The sequence below is a fragment of the Elephantulus edwardii genome, unplaced genomic scaffold, assembly GCF_000299155.1.
Source record: "Elephantulus edwardii isolate Elephantulus edwardi_28Jun2011 unplaced genomic scaffold, EleEdw1.0 scaffold00120, whole genome shotgun sequence".
In the NCBI taxonomy this organism is placed as follows: Eukaryota; Metazoa; Chordata; class Mammalia; order Macroscelidea; family Macroscelididae; genus Elephantulus; species Elephantulus edwardii.
Genome location: NW_006399870.1, coordinates 424,743 through 440,783, shown reverse-complemented (window position 1 = coordinate 440,783; position 16,041 = coordinate 424,743). Strand labels below are relative to the sequence as shown.

The window sequence follows — 16,041 nt, the reverse complement described above, 5'->3', positions numbered from 1 at the left end:
AAAAAGCCATTTGATTGTGTGGATAAAATTGAGAAGAATGAGCATTTCAAGCACTTCATTGTGTCACACAAAATCTGTAAATGAAACATGAAGAAGTCATTTGAACAGAACAAGGTGATCTAGTACAGTTTAAAATCAGAGGATTGTCTCATATTTATTTCCCCCGTATCTATTCAATATATATACTGAGAAAATAGTTTTAGAAAATAAACTATATGAAGAAGACTGTGGCACTTGAAAAGTAGTGAAGATTCATCAACAATTTATGTTATACAAAAGACCCTTGTTTGTAGAAAGTTATGAGATTGTAAACTATTGCTGAAGAAGATCCAAGATTACAGCATTCAATATAGATCACTTCTCAATGTCAATACAACAATCTTCACAGTATACTAAAAGACAACATTATGATAGACAGAGAAAAGGTTGAAGTCATTAATTATTTTATTTTACTTGTATCTGCAACCAATACCCATGACAGCAGCAGTAAGAAATCAAGACATGTTGAGTTGAAACAAATGCTGTCAAGAATCTCTTTAAAGTGTTAATGAAGATATCAGTTTAAATATTAAGATGCTCTTGAACCAAAGCACAGTATTTTCAATTGCACCATAGGTTTGGGAAAGTTGATGATAGAACAAGGAAGACTGAGGAAGAATCCATGCCTTTGAACTATAATGTTTGGCAAAGAGTACAAAATACTTCATGGACTGCCAAAAGTACAAAGAAACCTGTCTTAAGGGAAATGCAACCAGCTCATTCCTTAGAGGAAATAATGAAATTCCATCTCATATACTCTGGACATTTTATCAGTAGGCACAAGTCTTCCATAAAAGAACTTATTAAGAAAATAAAAGGGTCATCATAAAAAATACTAAATAGATTGGCATAATAGCTACAAAAAATGAGCTTGAATATTGTGGAAAATGTAAGGACAACACAGGGTAGGGAAAGGTTTTGATTTATGAGGTGAATTCGACTTGCTGGCACTTAAGAAAAACACTACCACAATTCTGATCCATTGAAACATGAATATCATCAAGATCCCCAATGTCAGAGAAAATTTTTACTTCTATGCAGCAAGATTAGAATGATCTGGTGGCATTATCCACATCAAATTCTGCTGCTAACTTACAGACCAGTGTACATCTGATATAGTTCAATCTGTCTGACTCAGAGGGAGACAGGTCTGCAGTCTCCTGTCTTTAAAGTTCAACCTCTAAAAATCAATGAATGAAGGATTCCTATGAGTCAGAATCGGCTTGTGAACAGTGACTTTCAGTTTAAAATGTGCCAGGGACCGAAGGGTGAGAGAGTTGTATTGCTAACTCAGATAGTGGTTTCAATCCACTAGTTACTCCAAGAGAGAAAAGTGGGCAATCTCCTATGTGATTTAAAGCCTCTGAAACGTGCCTGAAGGATCAGTCAGATATGAGTGAGTTTAAGTTCCTTGTAGGTGAGTACTAATATTGGAGAAGGCTTTATTTCCACCTGAGAGCAACACAGCACAGTTTATAGGATAAATTTTTAACTGGTTTATTTGGTTTTGAATTTGCTTTTTAAAAATGGCTTATTTTGGTTTTATTATCTTCTTATCTGATATTTACTTTGCAATCTTGTGAAGTGACATATTTTCCTATAAAAATTTCTTTCTAGCTACCAAAGAAAGCCTTTCTCTTATTTATTTATTTAGCTGTAACTTGAGTGAAAGTTTGTAAGCTTATTGTTTTTCCAATCAGACAACACACATTTTGTCCCACAGCATCAATTATAACTAGAATGTTGATTTCTTTTTTATTTAAGACAGATTTTTAAATCTAAATTATAACAAATGCTTTTTAAATAAATGCTAGTATTTCAGAAGTCCTAGAGAGGCTGTCAGTTTGAACCCAACAGTTTCTCAGAGGGTATAGGATGAAGGCTTGAAGTGGGGTGATCAAGTGAAAATTTACACCTGGGAAACTACCTGAGGACATTCTACAGTTCTTCTCAATCCTATAGGATCATTATGCCTTAGAATTTACTCAAACACACTGGGTTGGTTTGGGTTTTCCACTGCTGAGTTATCAGATATCAACATTTTAGTCCAACCAATTTTTAAAAGGGAGGGAAGAGACCAAAAAAGAAAAGTAAAGAACACCAACAAAAACCAAACATGCAGACAACAACAATAACAAGAGAATTTTTCAAGATTTTAATCTCACTGTCTTGGGGTTATGTGGGGTTTGGGGATCTTTTTTTTTTTATGTGGATTTCCCCCCCCCACGCTTTCCTTCATTGCCATTATGTTTCATACAATCATTCCCTTTTACTGTTTTATAAAATTGATCACCATTGAATTATACCCACCATTACCCTGGCCCATTTTCAGGCCTGCCTAGATATTTTACTTCCCCCCCTTCCTCCCTTCACCCATCAAATTGTGTGTTCCTCTGGTTTCCTGAGACTGTAATTCTAATAGTTTAAGTGCTACTAGAAGAGGGAAGGTGAGCAACTTCTAAGATGAATGAGACTGTGCTCTGTAAATTTTGAAGTAAGAAGAAATTATGCTAATGAGTAAAATAAATTTCCTTCATGGCCAAGAAAATTGGCTAAAAATGGATCTCCGGTACAGGGACCATAGGGGCCAGAAAATTTCTAGTCATTATCATGTGTATTATTCAAATGTATGACCTGGAAGGAGTCCTTGTCACTATGTGCACTTGAGGTGCTGAAGTGCTCTCCATTGGGGTGCATCAACTAAGTTCTTAATGTCCTCCCCTTCATTGCCCAGCCCTGGTAAACAATCCGAATTGTGATCTTACAGGACCCCAGTAAATTACAAAGATCATTCTTCAATAATTATCAGCATGGCTTTGTAGAAAGATGACTTTCATATTCACATAGCTCTATGGCAGAGGCTGACAAACTATAGTCTATGAGGATAATCTCAAATGTTCTTACCTGTTTTTGTAAAAATTCTTTTGGAATATGGGAATATACTTTTCTTTTTAACATATTGCACTGAGTTGATTTCAAACTACAATAGAGTTGATTGGATATCAATGACAAAGACTGTGTGACCACCAAGTCATAAAATATTCATCATTTACTGGAAAAAAAAATCCTTGGGTTATGAAAATGAAGAAGATGCCAGGAGCTTATATCAGTTGTGTTGTTTTCCAATAATCTTTACAGCAGAAATACTCTCACTACTGGCTAAAATATATTTAAACTTTATTTTAGCACTCAAATGAAGAGGAAATAAACTTTACCCACAAAGTAAGCTAGTGACTTCCTTCTGAAATAGTCTGAATTCCTGCCAGTTTCTTTAAGGCCCCCTTGACGTCTTTGTTTCTCAGGGTATAGATTGTAGGGTTGAGCATGGGGGTAACTACATTGCCAAAGATCTGCACTGGGGTTACAAGTACCTCACTCAAAGATGGCTGAGTATAGATGAGAGCACAGGGTCCAAAGAACAGTGTGACCACTGAAAGGTGAGAAACACAAGTAGACGCCGCTTTGCGTCTCCCTTCAGCAGAGTGCATCTTTAGGATTGCAACGACAATGCGAATATAAGAGGCAAGTATGAGAAGGAAACAGGTCATAGGCACAAGGCCAATGTTAGTGAAGCTCACTGTCTCAATGATAAGCGTGTTCCCACAGGCCAATTTGACTACAGGGAAAATGTCACAAAAGAAATAGTCCACCTCATTAGAGCCACAATATGGCAGTTGGAAGGTCAGCGTAGTAAGAATTGTGGCATGAAAGGAACTGGTAAACCAGGTACCAGCAGCCAACAGGCCGCATACTCGACGATTCATGATGATAGTGTAACGCAGTGGATGACAGATCGCAGCAAACCGGTCATATGCCATCACTGTGTAGAGTAGACATTCAGTGCTACCTAAAAAATGGTAGAAAAAGACCTGGCACATACAGCCACCCAAGGAGATGACTCGATTCCTCACGAGCAGGTTGGCCAACATCTTTGGAGTGCTAACAGAAGAGAAACCAATGTCCAGCACTGACAGGTTACAAAGAAAGAAATACATAGGTGTGTGGAGACGCGAATCTGACATCACAGCCACAAGGATGAGCAGATTTCCTAGCAGTGTGCAGAGGTAGAAAAATAGGAAGACAACAAAGAGCACAGTTTCCTGACCTTCTGTGTGTGGGATGCCCAACAGGATGAATTCTGTTACCAAAGTGTGATTCTTTATCTCCATAGGGATTAGATTTTTATCCTGGAGAGGAGGAAAATGACAGTAAGTTAATGGAACAAGTCATCAGTTTCCACATTTTGCTACCTTTCTCATTTATCATGCCAGCATTGGAAGAAATGTAATACAATCATCAGATCCACAAGGAGAAAAGAAATCCTAGCTCTTACTAATGAAAAGATGTTTTTATCATTACTCACACTGCAAAAGAAGCAATATTTTGCCTCAGAAAGCAGTGTGGTATGTTGTGGGAGATCTGAATGCAACTAACTGACTGACTAATGGGTTTTATTTTACTATCATTACTATAAAAATAACAAATGACAATATAAGTAGAAATGTAGAAGACTAAGGAAAGGAACGACAAAGGGAAAAAAGGAAATAAGAACAGTAGAGAAGTAGAGTTTGCATAGAATGCTTGTAAAACTCATTGTCTACCTAAATCTTAAGATTAAAAGAATTCTTATTTCCATCTCAAGGAAGATAAAAGAATTATAAATCAGTGAAATAATTTGTTCATATTCTCATATACACTATGTGGAGGTTTTGTATTTGAACCTTCAGACTCTAAATAAATTATATCATAATTAAGAATTATGAATATGTGAATAAAGGAAGATTAACATATTCTCTGTGCTGAAAGAAACTTAATGTTTGTTTAACTCAATCATTTCCTATTTGTTTGGGTTTTTTTTTATCTAAAACATTCTTGTACAGTGACTGGTTAGTTTCTAATTTCCATCATTAAAATCCTTCCCCCCCCCCGTTTTGCTTTTTTATTGTTGATTGTTGCCTTTTGCTTTCCAGTTTTCTCACTTTTTTTTGTTTGCTTTTTCATATTATTGTTCTTGATGGATGGGTGTGTGTGTGTGTGTTTAAGGTAATTTTTTAACCTTTTATTTATGTTACTTCTTACTGCAATTCTTACACATTTGTTGAAGCACTTTCCGCAGAAGGGCAGACTACAGTCCTCAATATGGATTGTGTCTCAACATCAAGAAGATAAAAATCCTCATCAATGGTCCAATAATCAACATCACGATAGATGGAGAAAAGATTGGAGTTCTCAATAGTTTCATCTTGCTCAGATTCACAATCAGCACCTTGGTGGCAGCAGTCAGGAGATCAGGAGATATATTGCATTGGACAAGTCTGCTATCAGGAAACTCTCCAAATTACTGAAGAGCAATGATGTCAGTTTGGAAACTAAAATGTGCCTGATTCAGACCATAGTGCTTTCAATCACTTGTTATACATCTGAAAGTTGGATAGCAAATAAGGATGATAGAAGAAGATTTGATAACTTTGAGCTGTGGTATTGGAGAAGAGTACTGAACACTCTATTGACTGACAAAAAAAAAAACAGTCTTGGAGAAGGTGCAGCCAGAGTGCTCCTTGAAGGCAAAGACGGCAAAGCTCCATCTCACATACTGTGGGCATGTTGTTAGGAAAGATTATTCCTTGGAGAGGGTATCATGCTTGGCAAGGTAGAGGGTCAGCAAAAGAGAGGAAAAAATCCTCAACAAGATGGATTGACACAGTGACAGTAGCAACAGGCCCAAGTGTGTCACAGATGATGAGGATGCCATAGTATAGGACAAGGTTCAGATCTGTTGTTCATAGGGTTGCTATGAGTTCTTTTTACCTTAATGGTACCTAACAACAACAAATTTATACTCTACTTTCTTTTCATTCTATGAGTAGGAAAGATATCTAGGTTTTTTAATGATCTTTTCAATTAAATAATTTTTAAAATAAAAAAACAATAAAGAAAACAAAACAAATATCTTAATTTAACTAAAATACCACAAGCTTAGGAATCTACCACATGAACTCAGTTGTACTTAACACATTGAGTATGTGAAAGAAAATCACAAACTGAAAAATTAGGATTAGTATAAGGAGTACTTACAAATATTCATTTGCACAATCATCATACTCATTCTTTTGCACTTTTCTTTTTTATTGCATCAAAAAGTAATGAAATAAAAAGATAATGAGGGGAAAATGACTGGGATAGCAGAAGTTAGTGAGTTTAGGATGGGTGAAGTAATAGGAAAAGTTCAATGGGTATTTTAAAAAGAGTGATAGTAGAAAAAAAGAACAGAATAAAAAAAGAAAAAAGTGGTAATAGTAATTATGTAAAATATTGTGTATATGAGTGATTGTGTAAAACGCAAAGTACATGTCCAATGTATGTGAATTTGGAAAACAATAAGATACAGGGAATGTTTAAAATAGAATTATAAAATAGATCCTAGAGACCAGATAGATCATTTCTTTCTGGTGATACAATTAGATATTTTTACCCATGATATTTTAGACAAGAAAACCACCTGTTTCTGTAAATTTTAAATTAGAAAAGAGAGAGATTATCAGATCAGAATTGAAGGATTATGCTTTCAACAAAGAAAATTAGGTAAAGCTTCATCATTAAAGAGAAAAAATATCCCCAAATGCACAATTTTGTTATTCTTTATATTGAATAGGTGTTTATTGACCATGGACTATGACCAGAAATCATGTGAAATGTGTAAATAGCAATATTAATATTCTAGACTCCTCTAACCAGAAACACATAAACTTGTGTAAGAAAAGAAATAGAAATTAAATAAGCATGATTCAATGTAATAAATATATTATTAAAGGTATATATATGCATGAGATAGTTAAGAAATTAATAGTTTATGTTACAGTTTTAAGAGAAATCTTTATGAGGAAGGAAAAATTCAAAGTCTGTACTGTGAACAACTCTAGATGATATTTGTCTTTCATCAATTATGCAACATAATGAGTTTCATATTTAGATAACAGACTTTACTAGTAATGCACAGGATGCTCTACAATGGGATGGATAGAAAGGATCTAGGAAGGCAAACTGCAAATTTTTTTAGATATTTTTTACCAAGATAGGAAGCACACCAATTGCCCGATGGTCAACACACTGGACCACCAGGTCTCCTTAAGTATACCATTAACTGGTATATATCGCTATGCATGTAATTGGTACATGAATTGGTAGTGATTATAACACTAATTGATACTACGGGGGAAAGATAGTTAATCTCCTCCTGTTTGATTAACTGGCTCTAAAAAGTCACCATAGGGTCAACCATGGGTCAGTTCTGACTTGACGTTACGCAACGACACCAATTGACATATTAGTGTTCTGGGAGTTCTGGTGGCTTAGTGGTAAGAAGCTGTGCTGCAATCCCAAAAGGTACATAGTTTGAATCAACCAGCTGGTCCTCCAGAGAAGGATGGGCAGTTTCCTCCTATGTGATTTTCTGTCTCTGAAAACCTTCGTCAGGAATAATGGCTCACAATAAGTGACATATCATGATGTGTGTGAAGTTTATATGTGTATAATATTTTTATATTAAAAATGTGTTATTTTAATTTTTTAATTGTTGCACATTTTCACCTTCTTCCCCTCCCTCTTCACAATGTACCCCTTGTTCCAGACTGTTTCATATATATATATATATATATATATTTGTGTGTGTAGATACAGATACATTCATATGTATTATTCTGGAGGGTAAGTTGTTTTGATTTAGTTGAAAGTTAGCTATAAACTGTACGTTATTTACTTAATTCACAATCACATGTAAGCTGATTAGTCACCTGAATTTAGCTAACAATAAGATGTGGACTGGAAGCCTCTTTCTTAAGATTGTTGGGACCTGGTGGGCAGGCCTTTGTTGGCCTGGTGTAATTGTGTTTGTGGAGAACATTATTCTAAGTGGTCCAGCACTTGTATGTCAGTTTGTTGTACTGAGATAACTTGGGGTTGCTCTGATACTGAACGGCATGCTACTGGTGTCAAATGCCATAATTTGTTACCCATAGTGGACAGGGTTTGGTAGAGCTTCCATATTAAGTCAGACTGGGAGCAGGATTGGCATTCACTTACTTCTTAAATAACAGGCCTCTGAAAACACAATGAACACTAGAGAAACAATGAAAGTTATATAATAGGGTTCAGATATTTTGTCTATAGTGTTGCTTTGAGTCATTACTCGACTCATAGGCACTAAACAACAACACCATCATTGTAAAATGTGGTGACAGTATACCTGTGTTTATGTTAAGTCTAGGGAAAAAAACCAAAACCCACATTGCAATAAAATGCAACACCCCTCAAAAAAAAAATTAAGGCAACCAACTAGTCAAGGGAGGAAGAAATAATAAGTTCACAAACATCTCTCAAATAGAATTGATGTTACTGAGTGGTGTGAACAGCATCACTTTCAGCTGTTAAATGAGAGGATAGAAGTTTAATTCTTTTACAAGGGTGCTTCAGGACAAATGCTTGAAGATCTATCTCTAAAAAGCAGCCATTGAAAGTCCCCTGGAGCAGCTTTCTTCTGACACAGATAGGGACACCATTAGTCAGAACAAACTCAAAGGCAACTGTAAAATAAATAAAAATGAAAGAAAGGAAGGAAGGAAGGGAGGGAGGGAGGGAGGGAGGAAGGAGAAGAGAAGAGGAGAGAAGAGAAGAGAAGAGAAGAGAAGAGAAGAGAAAAGAAAAAGAAAGAAAGAAAGAAAGAAAGAAAGAAAGAAAGAATTGGATAAATTCTATCAAATTTACATGCTTGTTTTGTATCACTTTAAAAGAGGTCCTTTGCAATAAGTTTGAGGATTTCAGTCTTTCACGTATAATTAAGCTTACAATACATTTTAAGCTGAATTATAAATACATCTTTAAATCTTTCCCCAAATCCCATATTATAGGTATTATCATCATAAACTGAGGCATAAAAAGTTTAAGCAACTTAATCAATGTTATCAACTGTGGTAAGAATCAATTATGTGTTTATAGCAGTATCATTTTATGATATGCTTATGAATGGTTTAGGAACTTACTTAATTTACTCTATATTACTAGCCCTGCATATTGGAAAAAAAACAATTATGCAACTATGGTTTCAAAGAATGTGTCAAACATTTAGCTGGATGTAAAGAATGTCAGGATGAATATTTATTTGATGTATGATACTATTGAAGCTAATCCAAGATAATGACTCAATCATTAATCGTAGTTATTTGAAATCTGAAACGATGGCACTCTAGTGATAATAACTCTAAATGTTTTAGCCTAGTTCTTCCAATACCTTCTCTTCAGCAAATATTAACCTTTTTGAGAAAAGTTCTACCAGGGCATCTTAAACAAATCAAGGATCAACATTTTATCATGCCAATGGGAAAGCTTATGACAAAATGTGTTAACTTTAAATATAACTTTAAATATGTCTATATAACCATCAGATAAAAACTTGGTATGGAACAGGCTTATACCAAGACTAACATAAAATTAGGTGATAAGACTTGGATGGATTTCAGTTTCTCTCTCAACTGTTAGATGAAGAGGCTAAGAGAGAAGATTATTTTTTCATTATCACAGAGTCAGAATGATAATTTAGGTCCAAGATAGAATGTGCAATTATATGATAGATACACTGTAGTAAAAACTCTTTTGTAAATAAGAGAGATGCAAATCAAAACCACAATGAGGTACTATTTCACTCCAGTAACAGTGGCAAAGTTTAACAGGGCAGCAAGTAATAGATGTTGGAGAGGATGTGGTGTGAAAGAGCTCTAATACATTGTTGGTGGTATTGCGAAATGGTGCAACCATTCTGCAAGGCAGTTTGGTGCTTCCTCAAAACACTGAACGTAGAAATTCCATATGACCCAGCTATTCCATTACTTGGAATATACCCTGAGAATATGAGAACTGAGGCAAAAACTGAGATATATACACCAATGTTCATAGCAGCATTATTTACCATCACAAGAACATGGAAACAGCCCAAATTTCCAACAACAAATGAATGGATTGAGAAAATATGATACACTCACACAGTGGAATACTATGCAGCACACAGGAGCAATAACTTTATAAATTATTACCTAACTTGAGAGGGACTGGAGAACATTATCTAAGTCAGTCCCACGAGGATAAATATTGTATAAAACCATTATTGTAGAATGAGTATAAGGATTAAGAAGGGGTGGGAGAGGCTGGAAGCAGAGGGATGTGAATGTCCAGGAGGAGGGGGTGATTAATCATTGGGTTGTACAACTTGATGGGTTGGGGGGTGAGGGAAATTGAAAGAATTTGCTCAAATTTGTATTTAAGTTTTGTAAATAAACTAATGGGGGGTGATAAAAACCAACCCAAAACTCTGTTGTAGGAATCCTGAATGGTTTCTATTCAAATTTTTGGACTTATATTTTATAATACATACATATATACATAAACAAATATATGTCTATATATGATATGTATACACACATACACATATTTGAGCTCTGTGCACACACATACAGAGGGAGAAATATGCCTTTCCTGTGGAAAACTATTCTTGAGTTCTTAAAGGACCTATAACTTTTAAAGTGTGAAGAAACAAAAAAACTAGTACTTCTTTTTCAAAAAGGAAGAGTGGACATTTTGTAACTAGTTCATTTGGATAAAAAAACAAGGGGGGAGGGGAAACCACAATAAAGAAGAGATGAAGAAACCACAGAGAAGCAGAGGGAGCTGATGGGAAAACACAAAAGGAGAGCAGAGACAGGGAGAGGGCAGAATCCAAAAATATATAATAGAAAAATGATGCTTACAGACATAGTATATGCAATTTTCTTCTCCAAGTTAAACACAGGCTTATTTTTTTCTGTTCTTTGGTATTACTTGTGGGTAATCTTCTACTTCACCTTATTAAAAAGGATGCAGACCACTTTGATCCAGGAGTCTTTAAACTTGTTACTTTCTTGTATATCCTTGAGCCATTTAAAATCTGTTAAAAATATGTGCCCAAACTAGACTCCATTGACCCTCTAGTCCTTTCTGTAGGCTTGAAAGCCTCACAAAAGTGTGAGTTTCACAAATTTAAACAAATGGAATCACTCTAAGGGGTTATATCCTCTGGAGTTTTTCTTGCATCCCAAAGGTTTAGAGACATCATGTTAACACTAATTAGATTGAAGAAAGAATTATTTTGAAAGTGAGTTGTAACTAATTTTCCTTCCACACAAGATGATGAAATGATTGCTCAGAAATTTTTGGGAAAAGCCACTAAATAGCTGAATAATAGTCAACTGATTATCTCAACTGAGTCATTTTTACCTGACATGAAAGAAATTGTGTTGCTTAAGTATTACTGATTCTTTTCAAAATTAACAATGACTGCCTCCATTAAACCAATCACTGATTTCAAGACAGCTACATGAGAGTTAGAACACAAAATTATGTGTCAAAAACTTGGGTTCAAATAATGGGCATATAATTATTGATACATGAGAGTGAGCAAGTTAGATTGTCTGAATATCATAAAAATTTCTTATAGAGAAAGATCAAAATAATAACCCGTAAGTTACATTTATGGATTATAAATTAAATGTTGTACACCTTGAAATGGTTAAATTTTGAATGAATATTTTTTAAAAGACACATCAGTCATTTGTCTGCTTGTTGTACTGAACAGCTTGGAATTGCTGTGATGCTGAACACTGTTCCATAGTCATGTCAAATACCATAATGGTTACCCATTATGTACAATGTTTGAATGAGCTTCCAGATTGATTAATATTGGAAAGCAGGAGTGGCTGGCATCCACTACTTAAACTAGATGTCTCTGGAAACTCTACAAACTCTCTTATAAAGGTACAGAAATGATATTAACTATAGAACAGAGTTCAGGTCTTTTGTGTAAAGCTTACTCTGAGTTATATTCGACTCAACAACACTTAACCACTGCTAAATGAGACTAGTGCTGTTATATCTGGAGGAACATTCTTTCACTTTTCTCTCTTTGTCATTGTGCTTTATGAAGTAACCTGGGATGCTGTGATGCTGAACCTGGTGCCATGGGAAGATCAAATACCACAATGGTTTCCCATTGTGGACAGTGTTTGGTGAAGCTCCCAGTTCTAAAACAGGTTTGGAAGAAGGAGTGGCAACCACTTCCTAAACCACATGCCCTTGGAAACTCTATGTACTTGGAGAAACAGCAATAGATATGAAAAGACAATAGATCTCTTGTCTACAGAGTCGCTATGAGTTCACCTCAACTCGATGGCAATCAACAACAACATTAATAACCACATTGTTGTTGTTGTTGTTGTTGTTGATTAGCTTTGATTTGAGCACGGCTCATAGCTACCCTATGAATAAAGGGCCTAAAGCCCCTCTATAATTATCAACATTTATCAAAGTTCATAGAGTTTCCAGAGGCAAGTTGTTTAGGAAGTGGATGCCATTCCTGCTTCCAACCACATTAGTATAATTATTTTTATTTAATAGTTAACATTACTTTTAAATATCAGGTATTATATTTAGAAGAAACCTAGATTATAGGTATTTAATAACAGATTTCTTGATCTACAGTTCAATGAGCATAATGTTCTCCTTTAAGGTATAAAACTCAATGATTTTTAGTATATTAACCAAGTTGTGGAATCTTTACAGCCACAATCCTCTTTTAAAACATTTCCACAACCTCAAAATGTCTCATATACCCACTTGTGGTAACTCCCTGATTCCACTTGTAGTATTACTTGCTTTCTCTTTTGATGTTGTTAGGTGCTGTTGAGTAGAGTATGACTCATGAACAACAGCCATGAACCCCTGTCCTTTCCTGTGCTATCTTCATAACCTCTGATACAATCGAGCCCATTGCTGTGGTCACTGTGTCAATCTATTTGGTTGAGGGTCTTCCTCTCTTTTGCTGACTCTCCAACTTTCCAAGCATGATGTTCCTCTCCAAGGAATAGCTTCTCCTAGTAGCATGCCAAAAGTTGTTGAGATGAAGCTTCATCATCTCCAAGGTGCACTCCAAGTTCACCAAGTGCCACCAAGTGCCTCCAAGGTGCACTCTGATTGCCTCTTCTCCAAGATATATTTGTTTGTTACTTTTTCAATTCATGGGATATTCAGCAGCCTTCTCACATGCACAAAATAAAAAGCTCAAAGGCATCAATTTTTCTTCTGTCATCCTTATTCATTTTCCAGCTCTCAGATGCATAGCAAATGATCGAAAGAGCCATGGCTTGAATCAGATACACTTTACACTTCAAACTGACATCATTGCCGTTGAATAATTTGGAAATATTTCTGATTGTGAACTTTTCCAGTGTAATATTTCTCCTGATTTTCTGGTATCAAGTGGGTTGTGGATCCAAGTAAGATGAACTCATTAACAGTTTCAATCTTTTCTCCATTTTTGATGATAATGCCTATATGTCCAGTGGCAGAGATCCTGACGTTGAGATGCAATCCATATTGAAGGGTATAATCTTTGGTCCTCTGTAGCAAGTGTTTCAAGTCCTCCTGACCTTCAGCAAACAAGGTTGTATCATTTGCATATCAAAGGCTACTGAAGAGTATGCCTTCAATCCTGATGCCATGTTCTTCTTCATAGAGTCCAGCTTCTTAAATAATTTGCTCAGCATATGGATTGAATTGATATGGAGAAAGGATACAACCCAAAAACACACCTTTCTTAATTTTAAATCATGTAGTGTTCCCTTGTTCTGTTGAAACAATAGACTCTTTGTCTATATGGTCTTAGCCTAAAAGTTGGCTTTTCCTTAAGCATTATAGTTCAGTGCCTCTGGTCTCCAGCTACCTTAACTGAAGACACATGATTTGCAAATCAGTATCAGCTCTAGGACTTGGATAAGAGAAAGTGTGCTTCCCATACTGGGCAGCAAGACTTGAGGCTAACAAGGTTTCTGGCAGCAAAACTCTGATAAGAGTGAGACCTGGAAGATGGAGAGACTGTAGTATTGCTGTGGATAACCGTGGCAAGGTGTGACTTGAGATTCTTGCATTCATGCTGGCCACAGCTAAATGTTCTTTCCAGATACTTGAAGGAGAAATTGACTTATAACTGCTCTGAATTAAACATTGCTGAGTATTTGATTATGATTATTCTGAGGCAAAACTTACTTCGTGATTTGGATTTGACTGCTGAACTGAGACCTGGACGTATTGAGGAGTTGTGCCCTGGAACAGTTGGGTTAATAATACCTGGACTTAGGTTTGCATAGATATTCTTAGCCACACACTCTCAAACTTCCTTGCCTAATAAATTCCATTGTTGGTATTATAACTGTGGGTCTGAGTCAGTAGCAAATATATCTGTTATTGTTGGTGCTGGGGTATGGACTCTTTATCTGTGGCACTCTGGGGCAGTGAGGGGCTGTGCTACTCTCACTCCTTCTGGGCCTTTCAGAGAGATGCTCATGGCCTTGTGCCCCTCTGGCCCAATGTTCTTCTCTATAGACATTATTGGTATAGGTTTTGCATGAACACAATTAAGTGTTCTAGGATTCCCATTCTTCTCAAAGTTGGCCATAATTTGTTATGACCCACACAGTTAAGTGCCTTTGTGTAGCCATCAACACACAAGTAGACATTTTTCTGGAACTCCCTACTTTCAACAAGGACCCATCTGACATCATCAATGATATCCTTGGTGCCACAATCTTTTCTGAACTTCTGCAATTCCCTGTATCTATGATATTCTAGCCATTTTTAACAATCTTCAGCAGTATTTTGCCTGCATATGATAATAATGTTATTGTTTGATAATATCCGCATTCTTTTGGACCACCTTTCTAGTGAATGGGAAACAAATATGGTTCCCTTTCAGTCAGTCAGCCAGGCAGTTATCCTCAAATTTCCTGGCTTATACTGATTATCACATCCAGGGAAGTACTTGCCATTTTAAACATGTAAATTGGGATCCCATAGATATCTTGGGCCTTATTTGTTTTTCAATACCTTCAATGTATCTTGGACATCTTCCTCCATTACCGTTAGCTCTTGATCTAATGCGCTTCAGTGTCAAGTAGTTTTGGGGGGTTTTGCACAGTGATTCTGTGTATTATTTCCATCTTTTTTTGACATTTCCTGGGTAATTCAAGATTTTGCCCGTAACATCTCTAAGTATTGTTGATACCTCTAGGCTTGAATTTTCTTTTAATTTCTTCTTTTTAAATTTTATTTTGGTTTGCTTACAAAGTTCATATACATTGTGTTTCATACCATTTTTCACTCATTTTGTGTTTCATACAATCATTCTCATGCACTACGTTTTATAAAATCAATCACCACTGAGCCTTGTCCACCATTATCTGATCTTTTTTAGGTCCCCACTGGATTCTTCCCATTTCCTTCACCCCCTTCCTCCACCCACCAAACTGGGCAACCTGTAGTTCCATCCCTACTCATCCTCCCCTCTTTGTTCCCATTCCTTGCCCCATTGAGTCCCCCTACATATTTTACTACTTATCATTCTATTTTCACAATTTGCTCTTATGATACTGAGTTAGTTTACTCAGAATAATGTTTTCTGGAGCACCTGGGGTGAGACGGAGTTCTGCCGCCAAAGACGGAGTTCCGCCGCCAGAGATGGAGTTCGACCGCCAGACGGAGTTGCACCACCAGACGGGCTGGGAAGAGACCCAGGAAGAGCAATAGTCAGCCATCCACCGCGGAACTCCAGAGGAGCAAAGACTACCCGCTACTGTGCGACCCCCCCTGCAGCCCGCACCTGTGTGACCCCTGACACAGAGGGTGCTGCTGCATAAACAACCAGCAGCACCCAAGCCCCGTCCCCACCTCTTGGTGGTACTGTCCAAGCCCTGTGCTCCTTACCCCCCTAGTCCCTTGCTTTCCTCCCCTTCCCCCGCCCCCCTTCCAGCTCCACAACCACGCACCTCAGCCCCCACCACAGCCCTGTGACCTCAGGGCACCATCATGGATCCAGCCATCACCTGGAGCTATCAACTGAGCTGTTGTGGAACTAACCTGGCAGAAGAAAGG

General features: G+C 36.6%; 1 protein-coding gene across 1 annotated transcript; it reads right to left on the bottom strand.

The window, feature by feature from the left end:
- Positions 1-3,266: 3,266 nt before the first annotated feature.
- LOC102877286 (olfactory receptor 958-like) lies at positions 3,267-4,208 on the bottom strand. Its single transcript, XM_006892833.1, has one exon. It carries the CDS (start codon positions 4,206-4,208, stop codon positions 3,267-3,269), a length of 942 nt encoding a protein of 313 aa, XP_006892895.1.
- Positions 4,209-16,041: the final 11,833 nt, after the last annotated feature.